Here is a 22,561-nt window from a genome sequence, read left to right on the forward strand (position 1 = left end):
CTCCCTCAAATTTAATACTGCAACAACTTCTACTATATCTAATTAATTTTGTACACAAAAATAAATAAATGATTAGCCTTATTCAAATTGAGCTTAGGGAAGTATGGCCCGGCCCATATCCAACTTCAGCCCAAGATGGGGAGTGGACCATCAATCATACTAGAGCCAACCTGTTCAGGCTTATGCGGCCCAGCCACACATGCCGACCGACCCATCCATCAAATCTTGACCGTCCGTTGTCTAATGAAAAATCATGGCCGTCCAAGTCGACCTCTATTGTTCTATATTCAAAAGGGATTGATACAAGGGGGCACGAAGCATTGGAAGGGTCGGAGGGTTTCAGCTCTCGCATTCCAGGTACGATTTTCAAGCCAAATTTGAATTCTGGTTTGGTGTAAAATTTGGGGCTCTGTTAGGGCTTATTTGAAGCTATGGATTTCGCTATAGGATCTGTTTGTTTTACATGGAAAATCATTCCGAGAAAAGAATAATTAATTTCACGGGGATAGAGATATTTATTCAACTCTAATTCAAGAAGGCTTGTATTGTTTCATCTGGATTCAGCGAAAATAGTGGTCGTAGCGAATCAAGCTCTACGTGAAACCTGTTTCTTTTTCCCCGATAGTTTGTCCAAGGGGTAACAAATGGACGCTTCGAGTTTAAAATTCTGTAAATCTTGGAAAAAATGGATCCTTTAATTGCAATTGTGTTTTTCACATCATACGTATGGAGCAAAGTCCTGTTATTATTGGATTCAGCTTATATGCCATGGGCGGATGGACGCATAGGGTTTGGGATGTCTTTCAATCATCAAATTTAAGAGAGAAATCAATTATTAAGGATTTTTTTTCTCTCTTCACTTCTGGAATTCATGAAGTGAATTTTCATTGCTTTGACTTTTATTTCTTCACTCTTAAAACCGCTATTGCTGGACTTTTCTTCGGGAACCTGTTTTGCTTGTGCAGTCAACTAAGTCAGTACTCTTTTATCATTTGAATGGGTAATAATGCATTAAACAAATGAATAGAGTTGGAACACGAAGAATTCCCATTTAAACAAACAATCTAGTCCGATTTGAAACCAATTCGCTTTGACAAATGGTTTTCTTGGCTTACACATCACCGAGCTCTTTGCTATCATCATTGTTGTCATTATTATTACTTTGATGGATTTTTTATGGGTCTTTTGTGTGTGTGTGGGGTGTTAAAGAGTGCATATTTGATCTGATCCTTCACTTGTTGCTTTCTAATGAGCATTTAAAATCATACCGATAAAAATATTCTTTAGCTTGGTCTTTGTTTAAAATTTTATCACCAAATTTTATGATGCAAATCTATCATGCCATCTTTTATAACCATCCCCTTACTGACAAGAAATATGTAGTCATGTTTTTTGAAATTTCTAGTGCTTCAAAACATGATTAATATTTCTGTCTTTTTAGTATTGACATTTCCATGGCTTAATATGTCTTGAAAAAGATGCATGAAGTAATATTAGCTGTGTATTTTTTTCTTCTTTTGTTGTTTTCTGTGGGAGAGAAGTGCTAGTGCCATGTAATCTCTCTCTTGTTCAAATGGTGAGACAAATTTTGATTGATTAGTGGGGTTACTATTTGCATATTTATCATAGTTTATTTACATCTTTATCATTGTTCTAATGAAATTGTTCAACCAATGCAGTTTGAAAATGCCTCGTTATGATGATCGATATGGTAATACACGTCTTTATGTTGGTCGCTTGTCTTCAAGAACACGTACACGTGATCTAGAGAGCCTCTTCAGCAGATACGGGAGGTAATATCGTTGCCTTTCATATACTGTGTCTGAAAGTGAAGCTCCAAAAAGTAACATGTTTGCATTTGCATCCCTCTCTTGTTTGCAATAGGTGCATATACATTTTTTCTGTAAGGGCAAGGATATCTTGAGGGAGTCCTCTTTTGCTACTAATGAACTCTCTTTATTCTATGGTGTGGAATGGTAATTTTGTTCCACCCATATGGAATGGGTACCTAAAGTGGAACTGTCATGATGTTGCCCTCTACCAATATTACATGGTTCAAACTTTCACCCTTTTTCTTTTTCAAATGAAGCCCTTGTATTCACACCTATGAAATAGAAAAGTGATTTCACCCAAGGTCAACTCAGCTTTTTAACATTTTTTTCAATCAAGATTTAAATGGTACTCCATGGTTGTCTCTTTCTTATTTGGTTGTCTTTCTGGATTTAAACAAAGATGTAGAAAGTGCAATCAGTAAAACTCACTATCTATGTGATCCCTTTGAGAGATTATTTTATTTTTTTTTATGTAAAAATTTTCCTTAATCTGGGCAATTTGAATTGTAATAGTGGTTCTGAATCAGTGATTTTCACTGTGAGGGTGCAGGGTATGTCTTCCACTGACATGTCGGAGACATTCAGTCCTTTGCCAAGCCTCATTATGTGCTTGGATTTATGTTAACTACTCATCATATTATTTCTCTAGGATCGTTGCACCCTCAGGTGTCACTGTTTTAACTTGAATGATGTTATTGAAGGTTTCTGGGCTTTTGCCTAACCTGGAGGTCTATGGTGGGAGGGTGGAATTGGTGGAAATTCATGAAGAGTGTATAGGAGACTTTGGCGATTCTTTCTCTAATGTTATTGCGTGTTTTTATGGATATGGCAACAATCTCAAACTGGTGTTTAGTTCGTCTGTGAGGGGTGAAGTATCATTCTCTTCCAGTACTTAAGTAATGATGGCCTTACTGTTTCTGGCACCATTTCCGCAGAGTACGAGATGTGGATATGAAGCACGACTTCGCCTTTGTTGTATGTATCAACCGTTTGTTCATCTACTTCTTTCCTTTTTCTCCCTTGCTTATGGTTATGGAGTATTTTTCTCCTTATTTATCTATAGAAGTCACATTATAGATTGTGTTACACAAATATGAGCATCCCGTTGTTCGTTCTTGCACTTAATTTTATCTACAGGAATTCAGTGATCCCCGAGATGCTGATGATGCAAGATATAACTTAAATGGACGAGATTTTGATGGAAGTCGTATCATTGTGGAATTTGCCAAAGGGGTAAGTTGTGTGACTTTCATACTTTCTGTGACTAAATTTGAGAACATGTTTATGTTGGAAGTATGCAACTCTTAACCAAATGGCTCTGGATGAATGCTTGCTTTGATGCCATAAGACTCTGAAGAGTACCAAGTTAGCATTTTCCTGCCTGTGGAAAGTTCATGTTGCATGTAGTTTGCCTATGCTTGCTTTATGTTGTGGTTGCTTGTTTGATTGAATTCATACTTGCTTGTTGCACACAGAATGTGCTTGAGATTGGTTGACGAAATTCATTCACCTTTTTGTTTAATTTATATTTTTTCCTCTTTTACGAAATTGGATTATCTATAGAAATTGTTAGGAGTATAAATCTCATTATTTTAAATAATATAGTGATGAAAAATTCATTGTCATGCCTTGAATAGACATTGGAGTAATTGAGCAATTGAAATATGAGTATGATTTAATCTGATAGGTAAATATGAGCTTGTATTAGAAACGCCTAGAAGCGGCGAAAAGTACACACACAGTATACAAACAACACCCAAGAAACTAGGCAAAAAGAAAGAAAAAGTATGATCCTCTAAAAGTAGACAAAAAGAATGTTTTAAAGCTTGGTTGGACCGTTCAATATCATTGAACACTCTTTCATTTCTTTCCCTCCATAAGGTCCACATTAAGCATAGAGGGGCCCTCCATGCTTTCTCCCTTCGCTTGCTCACAAAGGCTCCATCCTAATTAATGTATTTGTCTAGATTAAATGAGTTATGAACAGATTAATTTGACACAATTAAATAAATGGTTTAGATGGGTTGACACAAGTATGCTATCAGCACGAGGCTTAATGGAACCCACTAAATTTTGTGTAATTTTTGGGTTGTAATGCCATTTTGTATCAGATTTGTCACCCCTAGACCTGAATAATTGGAGGACTCTACTTTTTTGAGGCCTTAGCCGTTTTGTATACCCCCTGTATGCTTTGTGGCTCTTTGCCTCTTTTTTAAAGCAGATCTTGTTTACTTATAAAAAAATAAAAAATAAAAAAAAATAAAAAATTATTTGGAGGACTCTACTTACCAAACATATGTAATTGTCAGCAAAGTTGTTTCTACACCTCTAATTGTCTAAAGCAATTGTATTCTGTGTCCTCTCAACCTGGATTCTCATATATCTCCCATCTCAACCCCCAGCCACTTAAGCCAGGTCTCTAGGCCTTGGTATTTCACTAAATAGGGATTTAGTCTGGGTTTTTGGATGTTCCCAGGGTAGCCATCATAAGCCCATTTAAAAATATTGCAATTCCCACTCGTTGTATCTAGGCTGAGGTGCAAAGTTTTTTGAAGGCACCTCAACTATCAAGGACTCGTGATCTATCCACTCAGCTTTGTATTTTCTTTTTTCATCTAATCATGATTCTATTATTATGTGTATGGTATCTAGTTCTCTGACAATAATGGTTTTGTCATACATTTTTAATTTAATATATTCTTTCAATGGTGCTTTGATGTGGGTGGTAGGGACCCCGTGGTGGATCAGGTGGTTCTCGAGAATATCTAGGTCGAGGTCCTCCGCCTGGGTCTGGACGCTGCTTTAATTGTGGCATTGATGGCCACTGGGCTCGAGATTGCAAAGCTGGAGACTGGAAGAATAAGTGTTATCGGTGTGGAGATAGAGGTCATATTGAAAGAAACTGCCAGAACAGTCCCAGGAAGCTCAGGTATTCTCATATGGTGATTACATGCCAAAACATTTCTCTCCTGCTGCCTTGACATTTTTTTTCCATATTATATTTTTGTTATGCATGATACTGTTACTGTGCAAAGTTTTTGTTAGCTTAAAACTATTATGTTATATTGCAGCCGACATGGACGGAGTTACTCACGATCTCCAGTTAGATCTCGCCGTGGCAGGAGCCGGAGCCGAAGTTATAGCCCAAGTCGCAGTTACAGGTTTTTCATTTTACAGCCTGGAATCTTCCCCATCCCCTTTTTTTTTCTGGTTTATGAGTCCTTTGTTTAAGAAAGTAAAGCATAAATATTTGAGGACCTGGAGAGGCATTTAGCCCACGTTCAACTGAAGTTTTTGGGGTTTTGCTCAACAAGGGGGCCGAAAAAAATATTCAACAAATGCCATTTCCAGTTGTTTTTAAATAGCTTTATTAGCATGTGAAATCCTTATCCCAGTTGTTTCATTTCACTAACCTTATCACATGCCCCCGCCAGCCGATCGAGATCTCCTCCAAAGAGAGATCGAAGCATTGAGCAAGACAAGAGGTCAGGGAGCCCTCGGTGCAGGAGCCCTGAGCCAAAGAGGAGGAGTACACCTACATCCAAACCAAGGAAGCGCAGCCCAACACCTGAAGACAGCAGGCCTCAAGAAAGAATCAGTCCTAATGTTTATAAAAGAGAACAGCCAGAGTACAGCCAAAGCCCCAGGGAGAAGAGCAGAAGCCCTGTTAGTTCTGAAAGGGATAGCCCTGTGGCGAGGAGGTACCGAAGCCCTTCTGATGCTAATGGGCGAAGTCGCAGCCAGAGTCCGAGGGATGAGAGGAGTCCTGTAGATGAAGATGAAGATAATAACAGTCGCTCCCCAAGAGGTAGTGAATCCCCTTGAATGCATTGGGGGGCTTGAATTGGAGTCGGTGTGTGGACATGTATTGCAGCTGCAAGACCATAAATTTACGGTTTGTTTTGTTAACTTTATCATAAGGACTCCAAAACTGTTAGAAACTTTTTTTTTTTTTTAAATGTTTATGATTGAACTTTTTTGAGAGATGATATCTGGGAACTTTACAGAATATAAAATGAGTATTGTAGTCTGCTGTTGGTGTTCGATTTGATCTTTGGATGTAATTAATGACTACTTGAGGTTATCTTTGGAGCCACTTGGGCACCTCGCTCGGGTATATTCAAAGAGGAATTGTCGATCTGCATCCAGGCGTTGGTCGGGGCCACTGGCTGCACTTTTAGGGAGTGGTGTAATTAAAAATGAAGACAGGCTAGACAGCGAAGTCTGAGAATGCGCACTCTCTTTGGGCTTGGCTTCCTGAGTAATTAATTATGCGTCCCGGAGAATTTGATGTGAAACTCATTTCTGGATAATTTCTAATAAATAGGTGAAGGAAACAGAGGGATTGTGCAGTGGAGTTTGTTTATCAAGCTATCTTATTTTATTATTTATTAATTTTTCTTTAACCCTTTTTCTCTAAAAAGAAAAATAAAAATTACCTTTTTTAAGAATAATAATAATAATAATTAAAAAGAAAAAGAAAAAGAAAAAAAAAACAAACAAACAAAGAGGTGTTGTGTCCACCTGAAAAAACGGCATCGTATCATTCCTCTTATTTACAGTCATTTCGAGGGGCGGCGAAAAGTCTCCAGCCATGGCTCTGTGCTGGTGTAGTACCATGACAATGATGTCAGGCGCATACAAGCAACCACAGAAAGGAAAGGGGATGGGGGTGGGGATGGGAATGGGGAAGGGGAAGGGGAAGGGGAAGGGGAAGGCCCAGACAAAGCAAAGGCAGAGCAGAGGCAGTGATGGCATTGGGTTCGGGGGCAAAAGAAACGATCCTACATGGCAGTGCATCCAGGGTTGTGGAGCCTGCTGCAAGCTTGACAAGGGTCCTGCCTTCGCCACCCCTGAAGAAATCTTCGACGACCCTTCTGATGTCAAGGTTTGTTATGCCCACATCGTGTTCGATAAAATGCTGATTTCTTGCTTTCTCATTCGACTCTTGGTTGAGTTTTGATGCTCAGCCCCAATGTGGTTCTGTGGATTTGCCTGTTTTTGTGCTTATTTTTGACCCACATATATGAACGCAACATCATAAACACGCCCTAATCAATCAAATACTGGCAGCTATATCATCAAAATAATTGTGGTACAATTCGATCGTCACATTAATTCTGGCATCTTTTATGTTTCTTACCCCGATGGTGCTAGCAAGTGCATATGGATGTTTAATGGGTACTCATTTCTGTCTATTTCTCTGATTTTAATTTCATAAATTGCAGCTTTATAGAAGCATGGTAGGCCCCGATGGGTGGTGTATACACTATGAGAAAAGCACACGAACATGCTCCATTTATTCTGGTAAGCATTTGCCTGTTCTTAGCATTTATCTTTAGGAGCCTGTACCTTTAAACTCCTAACACCATGTCAGCCTTTAATCTCAGATCGTCCATATTTTTGTCGTGTGGAGCCAAATGTTTTCCAAACATTGTATGGAATTGGCAAGAAGAGATTCAACAAAGAGGCATGCAGGTTGGCCATTATCCGTTTTCTGTGGTCGGTCTTGAACACTCAGAAACAAATAACAACAAAATAAGAAGAATTTAAATCTTGTTTAGCCCCTGCTAAAAAAAACAAAAAATTATTGTGTGCCACAGCATCATTTTCTTGTAATATTTCAGTTTTCTTGCTTGCAGTTTCTGTGAAGATACCATCAAGGCAATTTATGGCTCTCATTCACAAGAGTTGGATAATTTTGTTCATGCAGTACGGAGCACAGATTCTAGTTAAACTATTTGGTTTGCCCTGTTATGAATGCTCAAGGTCATTACTATTCTTTCCTTTTTTTGGTGAAGTATGTGAGGTTGAACTGGAAGGCTTCAGTTTTGCTTGTTTTTTTTTTTTTTTATGTGTGTCCAGTTAGTGAATTATCATACATTGACATATCATTCTAACAGGTTCTGAGCAGATTCTATTGCATCTGAGGTATAATGCATAAACTTGATTGCAAATAATCTTGGTAAGGCAGTACTTCTTTTTAACCTGTTTCCTTTTAACATTTCATGATCAAAGAGAGTTTTCTCTGTGGCTTATGTACAGATGTGCACATATAATAGTTTCTTGACTGAAGGCTTAACTGATCATTTGTTCATCTCAATCATTAATTCCTGTTGGTCAATGGAATCAGTTGATGTAGATTACTTCTCTCTTTCTGCATAGGGTCATTCTGTTTGCTTACTTTCAACATTAGTCTGTTAGTGTGTCAAACCCTGTACTGTGGTGAAATGTGAAGGCACGTAGAAGAGCCAGTGGACAACCACTTATCAATGTGCTTTACCCCTCAAAAGGCTGGCTTTTCCATTTATAGTGAAGATGAGAACTATATATTTATAAACCTTCCATTTGAAACTTCCTTCTGAACGATTGGAGCCCCTAAACTTGAATCTTTTACATTACTCTTCAAAATACTTATTTGTGCTTATGGGACAGGATTGGCAATTTTTATTTGATTGCTTTTTTGCTTTTGCAGATAACTATTGTCCTGTGCTGTGAAGCAGGAGAATGAAAGATTGTAATTACGATGTGGCCACAAGCACAGAAGCAGTTAAATCCACATTTTAAAGATGGGTTATTTGGTCCTTAGCAATCTAAAAGTAGTCTTCCTTATTGATAGAAATGTAATTGAGGATGCATTACCCCTGTCAATAAATATCTTTCACCTGAATAACAGGTTGATGGGTTGCAGTGAATCCAAAGTTGAAGCAACTGCTTGTATTTGCACTTTTTCTTTACCATCTGAGAGCATCTTATGACTTCTGTGCTTCTTTGAACTTTGTGTAGAGATGCTCGGAATTATGACCCTTTTAGTTTCCAGTAAATGCCCCAAAGAGGCTGGTATTGACTTTTGTTGGTTAATAGTTTCATTGTAGTTGTTTTTGTTTGGATTCAGGTAGCATGGTCAAGTTTAGGGTTCAGCATATCTTTCGCTTGACTCATGGCAGCTAGCTGTGTTCAGAGGTTGGTAAGTGCAACTTGAAGACTAAGGAATTACTTTCAACCTGCCTTGAGGGCAACTACCTTCACTATTGTTGGTGACTCAAAACATAATTTTTCCTTTTAGTCTTTATGCCAGTGAACTTCAGAGGAATCTCCATTAATGGTTAAGTTGGAGAATGGAGATTACTCCAATTTGGAGGGGGAACATAGGATTGGTGATTGATATGGACGAGACTTGAAACCAACAACCAAAGTTTTTTTTTTTGATAGGTAAATAAGAGTTTGTATTAGTAAAGGCTAGAAGCGGCGAAAAAAGTACACATGAAGTATGCAAACAATGGCCAAGAGCTAGGCTAAAAGGAAGATGAAAACCTCTCACTTAACTAGATAAAAGCCACTATAAAATCAATCATGGATAAAGAATGATCCTCTAAAATACACACTACCCTAATTCACAAAAGTGTACAAAAAAGAAAGTTTTAAAGCTTGGTTAGATCGTTTTGTGTCATTGAATATTCTCTCATTTCTTTCCTTCTATAAGGTCCACATTAAACAAATGGGGCAACTTTCCAAGCCTTGTCCTTTCTCCTACTCACAAAAGCACTATGTCAACCAATCAAATTTCTTTTCATTGAGGAGTGTAGGACCCATTGCACATCAAATAAAGAGAAAAGCAAGCTCCATAGCATTGTAGCCTTCTTACAAAATAGGATCAAGTGATCATTGGTTTCCTCTTCCATTTTACACAAGTAACACCTATTCGGCATATTCCAGCCCCTTCTTTTGAGTTGATCAATGGCCAAGATTCTGTTCCAAGATGCTTCCCAAGCAAAACGGCTTACCTTCATTGGAGCCGAAGACCTCCAAATAATACTCCAAGGAAAAGGGTCACTAGAGGCTCTTGTGAGGGAACGGTAGAGTGATTTGATAGAAAATGAGTCGTTCTTGCTATTCTTCCAACTCAAGACATCTTCTACATCTCTATTCAAAACCAAAGGATGCAATTTCCGGAACCATCCCTCTGCCTCTTCCATTTCCCAATCATTAAAGTGTCCTGAAAACAAAGGATTCTAGCTACCTACCTCCCCGCTCTCCTCCCAAGCATCAAACACCCACTCATCCTTGTTGACCGCCAACAGGAACAAATTAGGGAAATCATCTTTCAACGTTTGGTTCTCACACCACAAATCCTTCCAAAATTTGACATTCTTCCCATTCCCTACAATAAAGCGAGGTCTAGAGCGAATACTTTTCCAGTCTTTTCTAATAGCTTTCCACACTCCCACACCATAGGCTCTCCTCACTTCTCTCGAACACCAACATCCTTTCTCTACCCCAAATTTGTCTATGATGACTTGTTTCCACAAGGAATCTCTCTCTACAACAAATCACCAACTCTACTTCCCAAGTAAGGCTTTGTTTAGGGTCACAAGGTTGTGAATACCTAAGCCTCCTTGCCTCATATCAACACAAATTGAACTCCAATTCACCAAGTGCAATTTTTTCTCCAAGGCACCACCGCCCCACAAGAAGTCTCTTTGAATCTTTTCAAGTCTTATACACACCTTCCGTGGAATGATAAAGAGAGAAAGTAAATTGGGAGACTTGAAAGAGTGCTCTTTATCAAAGTAAGTCTCTCCCCTTAGAGAGATGTTGCCTCTTCCACAAGGACAAACATTTTCTGAATCTCTCTTCCACTACATCCCACACCCTTGATGATTTGAAAGGGGCACCCAAGGGAAGACTCAAATAAGAAGTAGGAAGCTTCCCAACTCTACACCCCATCACCGAAACAATATTCTCTAAAGAATCAATCTTTCCTACAAGGATAGCCTCACTTTCATCCCTGTTCACTTTTAAACCAAAAATCGCCTCGAACCATAAGAACACCCAACTCTAGTATCTCAGCTACTCACTATTGGCCTCGCAAAATAATAGTGTGTCGTTAGCAAATAGAAGATGGAGTAGATCCCTTCTTATTCCACTACTACTTCCCACCTTAAACCTCTCGATGAAACCCCCACTTCTGGCTCTGAACAACAGCTAACTGAAAGCCTCCATGACTAAAATGAAGAGATAAAGAGATAATGAGTCACGTTGTCTCAAACTCCTAGTGCTACGAAAAAAGCCTGAAGGGGTTCCATTAAATAAAACTGAGAAATTAGTTATGGAGATGCACCACCTAATCCAATTAATCCATCTATGCCCAAACCTCATCTTGGACATAACTAACAGAAGGCAGTCCCAATTGTCATGATCAAACGCCTTCTCAATGTCTAATTTCAGAAGGAAACTAGAGAAATTACTTTCAACTTGGAGTGTATAGCTTCATTTGCAATGAACGCAACATCCAGAATCTGCTATCCTGAATAAAGGCATGCTAGAACTTTAAAACCACCTCTCCCACAGCTAGTTTTAGCCCATTTTCCAAGACTTTGGTGAGCAACTTGTAAAGACTCCCAACTAAACTGATTGATCTGAAATCTTTCAACTCTTCCACACCCCCCTTCCCCCTCTTTTTTGGGATCAAAACGAGAAAAATGGAGTTGAGACTCCTCTGAAAAGTGCCAAGGCGAAAAAAGTCACCAAAAAATGGTCATAATCTCGTATTTGGTAAATTCCCAGGAAAATTGCCAAAATGTCATGGTGAAGCCATCTATGCTAGGTGGTTTATCGTCGGAGAGGCTGCACAAGGCTTTGAACACTTCTTCTTCTGAGAAAGGCACCTCTAAACTTCTGGACTTTTTTGTCCCCATAACACGAAATTGTAAATCCCCAATTTGTTGTCTCCAATCTCATTTTCCAATAACAAAGTCCGATAAGCCCTACACACCCCAGACTTGATATCTTTCTCATCATTAAGAGTGACCCCATTAATTTTCACCTTGGATAAAAAATTCCTTCTCGCCCTAGCATAGGCCATCTTATGAAAAAACCTAGTATTCTTGTCTCCTTTCTTTAACCAGGTTTCCCTTGATTTTTGTCTCCAAGAAGTTTTTTCCATTAAAACATAATTCTTGTATTCCTCCAAATCCCCCATTTGAGCCTCTGCTTCCTTAAAAAACAAGGGATTAACACTCTCCTTAGAATCCGAGAATTGAATTCGAGAGAGAGCTTCTGATTTTCTAACAAAGACATTACAAAAAACTTCTTTATTCCATCTTCTTAGATCCTTTTTAATAGCTTTCAACTTCTCAACAAGGCAATGGTTGTTAGACCCTGCAACTGAGTACTTGGTCCACCACTCTCTCACTAGCTCTTTGAACCTGAACCCATCTGACATGAGCCACATATTCTCAAAGCGAATAGGAGTCTTGCCTTTTTTAACCCCTCCACCTTTCAAAGAAATGGTGCAATGATCAAAGACAATTATAGGGAGAGCACATTGAAAGACACCCGCACTCTAACTCCAAGAGATCCAAAGAATCAGGATGCCTCCTGAGGCACCCCTAACATCAATTGCACCTTAGTCCATAAACCTTCTAGCACCCAAGCTTTTCACCTCCTTTAACGACATCTCCTACACCTTTGTTTCTAAAAAACAAACCAAATCTGCCTTATGAGATCTAACCACTGACTTAATCATCCTCCTTTTCTCCTTGTCATTGAGCCCTCTAACATTCCAAGAGAGGATTTTGATCTTTATCAATTCACTAGAATCAGTTCCCAATTGTTCTTACCACTCCTATTCACAAGCACAGGCTCTCCATAGCTAACTGTGCAATTCGATCTCTTAAGTTTCCTTTTAGAGCACGATGTGGACACCGCTTTCTTCCTTCTCCCTCTACAAGGGGTCCCCCCCACTAGCCGTCTTCTTCAACTTCTTCAAAAGTAAAACAATTTTTTCTTTTCACCCCTCATCCGGCATTCCCAATTAATATTATTATTATTATTATTATTATTTTAATTATGTTGATGATAGTGTAGATTTGTTAATTCCTTTTTCCAGGAGGAAATGTAGATACCTGCCAAATGTAGGCGGAACTAAGAGAAATCCGTAAATGATGCATTATGTCATATTTCTGAAACAATAGTCGGAGAGAACAACCTATCAAGTGAAGTGGATTAGAGCCAAGTAATGGAAGCATATCAAGATATTTATGTTAAGCATTTTCTGTTTGCCTTTGCTATGGATATTCTGTCATAGATAAAGACACCCTGCACCACAGCTGGTAGGTCGGTGCCTATGTCACCTCCTTTTGGGTCTCTGCAGTCTGCCATAATCCCAGATAAATGCCTCACGCCTTTTAATTTTGCATGTACCATTTAAGTTGGTATTAGGGGCTCCTAGAGGTAGGAGATTAACTTTGCTTAAGAAGGCAGCCTGGGGATAGACAGTGTCTAAAAGGGAGCAGTGCCCTCTTATCAACAACAAAATGGATGGATATCTGAAAACAAATCACTAGGATTTTCTGGAAACCAATTTAGCCGCGCCCTTCTCCCTAAGATGCCCACCTTTTCTCTACTTTTGTACCAAAAAGAGATTCTGTTAAAGAAGGTTGGCTAGGCATGTAGGTTATCAGAATTTTATCTTCATACACAGATTTTCAGGAGGAATGGAATCTCTGATTATTCGCTGGATAGTGGGACACTGAAACAGCATTTCTTGATTCTCGTCAACTTTAAAATGCCTTTTCTAGGAACAACACTCGTTGCCAAGAGTCTCTGTGATCTGAAGCAAGTGTGGGAGCTGAAGCTCAGTCTGCAATGGCAAGCTTTGCTGTTGGCTTTTACGACCGGGAATTCAACAACAATGATGCCATTGCATATGGTCTCAGTCGTGATATTGTTGGCGTCTATGAAAAACCTCTTCATCTAATATTAGATGCAATATTTTATTATCCTCATCCTGTTTCAGACTCTGACTCTCCCCCTCAAGAGAGGTCTGGTTATGGTTCCATATTTTGGCCCCAAGAAGTGGAGGAGCATGATCTTACAAACAGACCAGCTTTGGGCGATGATGAGGAAAAGCAACAGCTTTACAATGGCGGTTCAAATTGGCTGAGTGAATATGACCCATCTATTTATCAATGCTGGGGAGAGGATTTCCAGTTTTGTGGACGGGGCACCGATGACAATGGGTATAGTGGTGGATTGGAGAAGACTGAGGACTCCTACCACGGTGGAGAAGAGTATGACAGCTACTACAAAGAGGTGGAAAAGCAGCCTGCTTATGATAATTACGGTCCTTGGTCTAGTTATGGGTCCTGGTTTGGATGTGGTGCAGAGGAAGATTTTTACGAATCTAACTGGCAAGAACCGAAACTCACACAAAGCTTTCCAGATGAATTGGGAATTTATCAAGGCATCTTTGGCTACCGGCCTTGTTTCTTCCAGAAAGACCAGAAAAACTATGGTGAACAGGAAGCTTACGACCATGGGAATCCATGGAAGGGAACTGCTGATTATCTTTTTGGAAATTCATTTAGGTGGTGAATCAGTGTACAAGGGAGCTAATGGAGATCTGAAGCACACCTCTCGAAACTGTACTGCAAGAACTCATGAGTCCAGGCATGATAAGTGATCATGTGTAAGGGTTGTTTCAACATGTGAATTTAGGGCCTCTACTTTATGAGGTTAGAGTGATGTTAACTGATTCCTCTCTCTTTTTTTTTTTTACTCGTATGCTTTTCCTCGTCTTCCAATAAATAAATCAGTTAAATGCATTTTCCAAGCATGTGATCACCGAGAGGACGCCTGGAGATTAAATCAATAAAATCATGTACAATTACTAGTGTTCCTGTGGAATCAAAACTAATTATCAAATTCCACCAATCTCTATTTGTAATGCAAGCATCCCTATGGAAGTGACAGGTTCAACGCTGGTTGGTGTTATCATGGACCATGAACCATTTGGGTGATTGGCATGGGCCTTAAATCAATTAGCTTCCCACATATCATACCAGCTCTAAATCATTTAGACAACCCTCTACAATGAGGCAGACTAATTTTTTCCAGGATCTACATCCAGAAACTGCAAAATGCATAATAGCTTTTGGCTTTCTTTCAGAAGAGAGCTACCCCCTTATTTGTTGATGTCTGGTCGCGTGTTGTCCTCTTCTTCCAACGGAACAAAATTGGCCAGGCCCAACTTGCTGTACAAGTAGTAGGAGGTTGTGAAGCAACATAAGATGCCACTTATCATATTACAGTGCCAATTCATCCTCAATGTCATCACCATCTTCAAAAAGCTTCAGAAACCGAGCCTGATCTTGCTCCCTCTTCCTCTTTTGCCAGTACTTATACACAGCCACAACTGCTAAAACAGATACAATTGAAACCAAAGCACTGACCATTATCACTAGAACGAGATGCACTCCCTTTCCTCCATTATGTGAGCCAGTAGTGTGGTCAGAAGCTACAAAAACAAGGGAACATAATCAGACTAGATAAACATGTTTGAGTTCAAAAACAGAGTCATTGCAAATCAAAGGGTTAAAGAAAGTTTCAAGTCCTACACCCTCAAACCATTTAGAATGATCTAGAAGATGAATAGAATCATTCAGTTTAACAAAAACTGGAGGAACCAAGAAGAACAAACATCAAAGCATCTTAAGGTAGCACATGAATGTGAACTAAAAGCAGTATAATCTGAGAATATGCATCTTAAAATGGGGACTTACGGACTTAATTAAAAACTGGTGGCTGGGAGAGGATTTCAAGGTTCTTTTAGCTTTGTTCTTACCTCTAAATTCAAAGCCCTTGAAGGGAGATCTAAATGTTTGGAACAAAGAGGTGTTTGGGAATGCAACACCTTGGATGACAAGTACCTTAGATCAAATTGGTTTTTAGGATTCAAAGAAGAGGGAAGCTTTTCTCTCTGTCAAGGTTGAGACTAGAAGAGTGGCAGTCAAAGAAATATAATCGGTGGGCCTGTTTGAAAGAAACTGATGCAACAAGCAAGAAAGAAAAAAAAAGGATAGAATATGTCTAACCCAAGAAAGTCTAGAATCCACCAAAGGAATTCTCAAGAAGAGATTTCTATTAACTGAAAATTTAGAACAAAAGGCAAAAGATCTCTTTCCATCATTTTTCCCAATAACCCTTTAATGTCTTCACAACTTCCAACTTTTAGAAAATGAAAACTCATAAATATCTAATATAAGTAACCAAGTACTACAAGTCTCAAGTTTCCTAGGTGATTTAGTTTCTGACACAGGACAGCTAGTCCCAAGAATATAGTCAAGTTTTCCTAGGTAATTTAAATAATATTCTGAAACTTGTTTGACTATTTTCTTTGGACTAATTGTCCTGTGTCAAAAATTGCTTAGATATATAGAAGTCAAGAATTGTGGTTGGAGAATGGAGATAAGACAGATAAGAATACTAATTTTTTCACAAAATGGAACATGTGCTTAAGAGAAGGAATAACATTGGCCAAATAACAGGGCATGGCGTAGGGCTCATGGAGGACTCTAAGATTAAGGAGGGGGTGTCAAAACTTCTTTCAAAGTCTTTTTTCTAATTTGACAATTCAAACTTCAGGCTTCTATCCTTTCAAAGCCCGACCTCCCTAGAGTAAGAGTGTGTTTAATAGTATTTCTATTTGAAGTGTTTCCTCTAAAAATGTTTTTGGGGGAATCACCATCAAATACTTATCTAGGAAGCACTACAAGTGATTTTTCAACTTTTAAAAGGGTTTTTAAAAATTTTCCAAACTCCTGAATTTTCTTAAAAAACGCTTTATGCTAGAAGTGCTATTTAAAAGCACTACCACATGGAGTCTAAATCTCTTTGAATTTTCTCAAGCCTTAACTTGACTTCTCTTGAAATACTAAACAATGATATAAAAATATGGGCAAGTTGGATAATTTGTTCCAGATCAAAATAAGCCTTCCCTTTTAAAGAAATATTGTCTTTCCATATCAACAACCTTTTGTAAAACAACACTTCTATCTCATCCCAAACCGCCATTGATTTAAAAGGAGCGTCCAATGGAAGGCCCAGATAAGGAGATGGAAGCTCTCCTACCCTGCAACCCCATTCATGGGACAACTCCTCCCATGTTATCCACCCTTCCAATTGGAATCACCTCATTCTTTTTTAAGTTAATTTTTAGACTTGATGTGGCTTCAAACCACATCAACCAGTTTAAATAGATCAATTGATCTTGAGAAGTCTCACAAAAAGAAAGGGTGTCATTTGCAAACAACAAATAGGACACCACCTCCCCCTTGTCACCTCTCCACATGAAATGCAAGCATTTTTAGCAAATCCCCATTATCATTTTAATCATCATTTTCCTAAACTACTCCCAAGATGCTAGTGCTCATTCAAGGAACTGTCCTAAAGATCATTAAAGAAACTATCCCCAGACATTCAATTTAGCCATACAACTTCATGCTCATTTGTTTCTTAATGATACGTGCATTTAGATGTTCCAAAAATGGACAAGTCCATTTTGTACTCCTAATACATTTTATGACACAAAAACATTACCTCGATGGAGTTGTTATGCGAAATGAGGCAAAATTGACATATGATGGAATAAATCTCTCTTCACAAATTGCACAACAAATTTTCCAAGTTCCCCAAAAGCCCCCACACTGACCTACTAATATGACAAATCAGCTTTAGAATGCATTGTCTAGATTAATAACATGAATTAAAATAAATTGACACCAATGAATAGATATAAGAAGATACTAACCTTTTTGAAGAGGTATACACTCTGGACATAAAAATGTGGCATTGAATTCTTTGTTCTTGAAATGAACATATTTTCCATCAGAAGCTATAAAATCAGAAAGGCAGAACTCCCACTCATCGAACACATCATCTGATTTTATGCTGTCCTGTTCATAGAACCCACAGCGCTTGCATTTTTTAACTGCAATTTCTGTCAGAGGCTGAAAACATTTCACAATTACATTATTAGCTACTCCACAAAAGCAATGCTTAACTACTTCAGCTGAACTAAGCTTAAACAGTTAGAACATGGCAAACACATAAGCTCACATATAAATGAACACCTGCACAAAAGCATTTTCAAGCTTCTCAGTAAAAAGCTCGATGAACAAACTTTCACCACATTTCTATCCAATAAGTAGGTTCATTAACATTGCACTACGTATGGGTGCTTGGTGTGACAGTCATTGGGCAGAAAAACATCATTTTTATTAGTACATGTGTGGTTGAGAGATGCCGAAAGACCAACAAGCATATAGACCTTTTGCTCACAGCATGAGCCATGACATTGGTAAGGTCAATCTCCAAATAAATTAATAAGGCCAATCACACATCACAAATGTAGAGGAAATGATTGCCTTTTCTTTTCTTTTTTTTTTTTTCTTTTTTTTTTTTCTTTTTTTCTTTTTTGATAGGCAAATGAAGAGGAAATGATATAATCACTACTACTATGTCCAAGCTCACAAACCCCAAATTCAAGCCTTTGCAGGTCTCCAAATCAGTTTGAAGGTTCAGCAAATACCACAACAATAAATACCCCATCATGAAAAGCTATTCAATGAAAAGAAGAAAAATACAAGCCTGGAAGACATCCATGATTTATCACTGCAGATGCCTATGCAAATGTCAGTTGTCGGGCTATCCCAATGAATGAAGCAAACTATGAGTTCTAATTTTTTCAAAATATTGAAAGCAATCTTCCCCACAAAAATATAATAGGCAGAAGATATACAACTGCTCGCTAGTGATTTTCTATTTTGTGAAACCTGATGAGCATTCTCACTCTCCTTTGGTTTAGATTAAGACCTGTTTCAGCATATTTCCTAATTCTGCAAGAAGTTAGGTTATCTACATATACTCTAGGACTAGTTAGTCAAGAATCATGCTCTAAGTCTTGATAAGCATAGATTCAGGAAGCATCCAGTTACAGGAGGCAACATATATCTAGAAGCATGACAGCATGTTCTTCAGAGTTCGCTCAACTGGCAAAGGTCCTAAAATGCAAATTGTTTGTTCTTATGTAGGCTCCTTCTTTTGCAGACAGTTTCTATGACAGAGGTAGAAGTGAATTCTTCCAACTCTATTTGCTAGGAGCTTCTGGAACTTGGTTCAACTTAATTGCAAACTCATAACTAAAGAAGAACCACAAGTAGAGTATTTGGAGGAACTTCTTATTGGTCATGAGAATAGGATTCTTTAATTGCCCGCATGCATCATGGAGAAAACTAAAGTACCCATAAAAGCACTTCATGAAACTCATGTGCAGTTTTTACAAAGATAAGCTAGAACAAAAATATATTTCTAAAAGTGTAGCAAACTTCCCAGAGAAAAGGATCATTCTCTACAAACCTGCCAAGATTCTTCACCCTTAAAAGTATATAAGACATGTGTTTTCTTCACATCTGGTATAACTGTCATATTCTCTCCTTGACATTGAAAATAAAATGTTGGTTTTTCTAGCCACTCGTGGGTTTTAAAAATCTGAACAGAATCAAGTGTAACAATTGCAGAAGATATGAACCCTGAAAAGGAGAGATTGTCACCAAACAGTCAGACAATGAGTAAGAAGAACCTAAAACTTTCAGATAGAATTTACAAAAGCATTTAAAACTTAAGCATATAAGTTAATGTTATCAAGAAGGATAAACTTTAAAAACTTTCTCAACACAAATTCTCCCCAAACAAGTTTTCTCGACATTAATAACCCAAAGAAAATTAGTTCACATACCTCAATTTTCACCAGAAGCTCAGGAAAATCACTATAGAGAATTAAATATCACAGAAGAAAGAATAAACACAGGTGCAATCCAATAGAGGGTCAATCCCAGTCTTGAAGTTATTGTTCAACATCATCAATATTGGTGGCGAAAGATTCTCACTTGCCTCTAATAACAATAATAAAAACAAAATAACAAGAAGAAGAACAACATAAATAGCTTTCTCACTATTAAAAAATGTATATATATATGAAAAAAAAAGAGCAATCACATCAAGTTATGTTGATGCGACCTCCATCAACTCTCTTTTAGTCTTTTTGGGTGCCTACAAATATTCCCATTCTTGGAATTCTCAACTGAAACAAATTTCACTTATGCACAGGGGTATCCCGGACTTAGCTGTTTTTCCTAATATCTCCAAATCCTGAGTCCTAAACTTAGCCACTTGTTATTTCTTGGATACCATAGAAGTTCTAGCCTATGCCAACTGCAGAAGGTGCCAAAGAATATAATATATATTTTATAATACATAATATAATAGACATTTATATTTATATATTTATTTTAATATTTATAAAAAAAATCAATTTATATAAAAATAGAAGGATACAAATATAAAATAAATTGGCTAACTTTACCAATATATAGCAGTGGAATCTCTTTCCCTGTGGATGAATCTTAAATTAGCCACTCAAGGACACAAGTGTACCACTTTTATCACCACTTCCTTTTATCTCTTTAGCCATTACCTCTATCTTTCCCAATTAAACCTCACACTTTCCGAGCAAAGGGATGAACCATGGTCCCTGGACATTTTATCCAATTAAATGCTTGTGAAGTAATCAAATGCTCTGAGCACATACAAATGTAGCATATATTCTTGTTTACTTATCAAAAAAACAAAAAAGAAAGAGACCTTGACCCATATACGAAGAAGAGTTCTTGGAGGACAGATTGTAATAAAGGCTAAGCAATTCATCTAATAGTGTTTGCATGGAATAACCATGAGTATCACTGCCCACCCAAAACGCATAATGCTTCTTGCATAAGCGAAGAGTAACGTTTGTAGGTTTTTTGTCCACTGCATGCACAATTAACCAGTACCCAGCTTAAACAGTTATCCACCCACAGCTTGCCTATCAGTACTGGGGGATTATTTTCTTGATACTCTTTCTCTGGGTTATGCCCTTTATACAGTGTGCCCAGGCAGCATGGCTTGTTATTTAAATAACATACTTGTCTCTTAGGTGTCATTTTGCCCAAAACTCAGGGTCAAGCTCCATGGAGGTTCTCTTAGGACTGGGAGAAGAGCCATACAATACATAGCTCTGTATGCTAAAAGAGGTCAAGCCTCTGTATTTCTAACAGACACTCGCCTTTACTAAAAGTTGCTTTGTATAAAGTCACAAAGAGATCAAATTTGGAGGTAATTAAGATGATCATCAAGCTAGGTATTATGGTAAGCCCATGATTTCAATGAGAGTTTATAATTGTGTTCCTCCATATCGAGTTTATTAGGTGGATGCCACCACGAAGGGGTTTTTTTTTTCTTTTGATCATTGTTAAACATGGACCAAAAAGGCTGACACATAAAAAAATATAATTATGCAACACTGCCCTAGCTGCATGAATAATACAACAATTGATAGCCACGGCCCTATTGCCTAAACCGTTGGTACCATAGCTCCCAAATGTCTACCAGGTCATGTTCTCAGTATGGAATTTGTTTGTGCCATAGATGGATAGATAGATAGAGACCAAAACTCTTTTGCTTAAGAGTCTCGCCATCATTCATCTCCTCCAATCTCAACTCTCAAAAGCCCTAAAAACTAACATCAGTTCAATAAGAAACCGTAATTGAATCAAAAGTCCTTCGTTTCACACACTGCTAGTCAAAATTATATCATAATTTCGGACGAATTTTTAAGCAACAGCTGAACTCAAATGAACAAGCGAATAAATAAATCGTTTGTTTCCCAAGACTTTTACCTGGAAAGCAGCTGAGGATGATCCAACAGACAAGAAAATGAGAAGAAACCCTAAAATTGGACAGAAACCGAATCGGCGACATAGGGATTCTTTGATCGGTTGCAGAGAATATGGATGAAAAATTTGGGAAGATCTCTCTCGTTGATACTTGCGTCCAAAGAAATGACCGCCTTGCATCTCTTCTCTGCCACGCCGAAGCGTAGTTCGCACCCAAATAACGGCCACTTATTTGTCGCCACGTTACATGTGGGACCTACTTTTGGACACGTGATGCTTACATGGAGAGGGTCCGAATAGGACATGGGATCCACGTGGCAGCATCGTAACGGACTTAATGGTGTTGCTCGGGACGGAATTCTGATTCCATCCTCGTTGTTCTACGAGTCGCCGCATCAGAACCGTCTAGATTTTAGACTTTGAAGGATAGTCATCTTTGACTGCTGAAGAGGTTTACGTGTCGATCTGCCCTGCGATTCTACTTAATGGGGTCATCAAATATTGCAATAAAATCATTGAAATAACAAATTCGAGGCGGTCGAATAATAGGCATTATAAATAGATGTAAGAATTTCTCTATGGTGAATAAATTGTTATGTCATCCTTATTAATATATATTTATATTTTCTTAAAGATGAAACTCATCCAAAATGCAAACTGTAGAGGAAAAAGGTCAATCATGTTGTTGTCACATTAATTTTTTATCTAGCTATTTTTAGATTTTTCCTCAATTTTTATACCTTCTCATGAACGCAAGTGTCATTTAAATCAAAATAGTTTATAATATAAAATATTCTTTGGATCTTTATAATTGAATTCACGTTGAAATGATTTTCTATGTGTCAATAATACAAATCATTGTTTATGTTTATAGGAATACAATCTTGTTTTTATTTATTAGAATACTTTGGATTGTGTTTGATATGATATGACTCTCCTTGTGAATACGTTTCGTCCGTGTTCATAAGAGTACAACTTAATTTGTGTTCATAAGTATATAATTCAATATCCATGTTCTCATGAATACGGGTAATGATTATAATGTCCTCTTCACATGCACGCTATTTTTAACCTTTAGAAACTACCAAATTGCAAACTTGGCATTAGAGAAGGATTTACGCCATACGTTCAGATTTTTGACTATTTACCTGTGGGCACCCTAAAACTTCGGCAGTT

General features: G+C 38.0%; 3 protein-coding genes across 6 annotated transcripts; 2 read left to right on the plus strand and 1 right to left on the minus strand.

Annotated features, from left to right (window-relative positions):
- The first annotated feature begins 286 nt into the window (after positions 1-286).
- Positions 287-5,864, plus strand: LOC117920292 (serine/arginine-rich splicing factor RS2Z32). Of its 2 annotated transcripts, XM_034837725.1 has the most exons (7): positions 287-357; positions 1,680-1,793; positions 2,768-2,807; positions 2,970-3,065; positions 4,562-4,761; positions 4,904-4,993; positions 5,267-5,864. In XM_034837725.1, exons 2-7 carry the CDS (start codon positions 1,687-1,689, stop codon positions 5,655-5,657), a joined length of 924 nt encoding a protein of 307 aa, XP_034693616.1. In that variant the 5' UTR covers positions 287-357; positions 1,680-1,686; the 3' UTR covers positions 5,658-5,864. The 2 variants fall into 2 exon arrangements, with proteins under 2 accessions (XP_034693616.1, XP_034693617.1); XM_034837726.1 differs by lacking the exon at positions 287-357 and having other exon boundaries at positions 1,709-1,793; positions 2,534-2,807.
- A 562-nt stretch (positions 5,865-6,426) lies between these two features.
- LOC117920639 lies at positions 6,427-8,693 on the plus strand. The gene is made up of 6 exons (XM_034838240.1): positions 6,427-6,720; positions 7,061-7,139; positions 7,223-7,310; positions 7,475-7,601; positions 7,736-7,797; positions 8,308-8,693. Exons 1-4 carry the CDS (start codon positions 6,427-6,429, stop codon positions 7,566-7,568), a joined length of 555 nt encoding a protein of 184 aa, XP_034694131.1. The 3' UTR covers positions 7,569-7,601; positions 7,736-7,797; positions 8,308-8,693.
- A 5,760-nt stretch (positions 8,694-14,453) lies between these two features.
- LOC117920890 lies at positions 14,454-21,580 on the minus strand. Of its 3 annotated transcripts, XM_034838570.1 has the most exons (5): positions 21,389-21,477; positions 19,411-19,567; positions 19,032-19,204; positions 17,425-17,623; positions 14,479-15,132 (listed from the first exon to the last, which is right to left on the minus strand). In XM_034838570.1, exons 3-5 carry the CDS (start codon positions 19,098-19,100, stop codon positions 14,921-14,923), a joined length of 480 nt encoding a protein of 159 aa, XP_034694461.1. In that variant the 5' UTR covers positions 19,101-19,204; positions 19,411-19,567; positions 21,389-21,477; the 3' UTR covers positions 14,479-14,920. The 3 variants fall into 3 exon arrangements, with proteins under 3 accessions (XP_034694460.1, XP_034694461.1, XP_034694459.1); XM_034838568.1 differs by lacking the exon at positions 19,411-19,567 and having other exon boundaries at positions 21,389-21,568; XM_034838569.1 differs by lacking the exons at positions 19,032-19,204; positions 19,411-19,567 and having other exon boundaries at positions 14,454-15,132; positions 21,389-21,580.
- Between the last annotated feature and the right edge of the window lie 981 nt (positions 21,581-22,561).

The sequence above is a fragment of the Vitis riparia genome, chromosome 8 (assembly GCF_004353265.1).
Source record: "Vitis riparia cultivar Riparia Gloire de Montpellier isolate 1030 chromosome 8, EGFV_Vit.rip_1.0, whole genome shotgun sequence".
NCBI classification, from domain to species: Eukaryota; Viridiplantae; Streptophyta; class Magnoliopsida; order Vitales; family Vitaceae; genus Vitis; species Vitis riparia.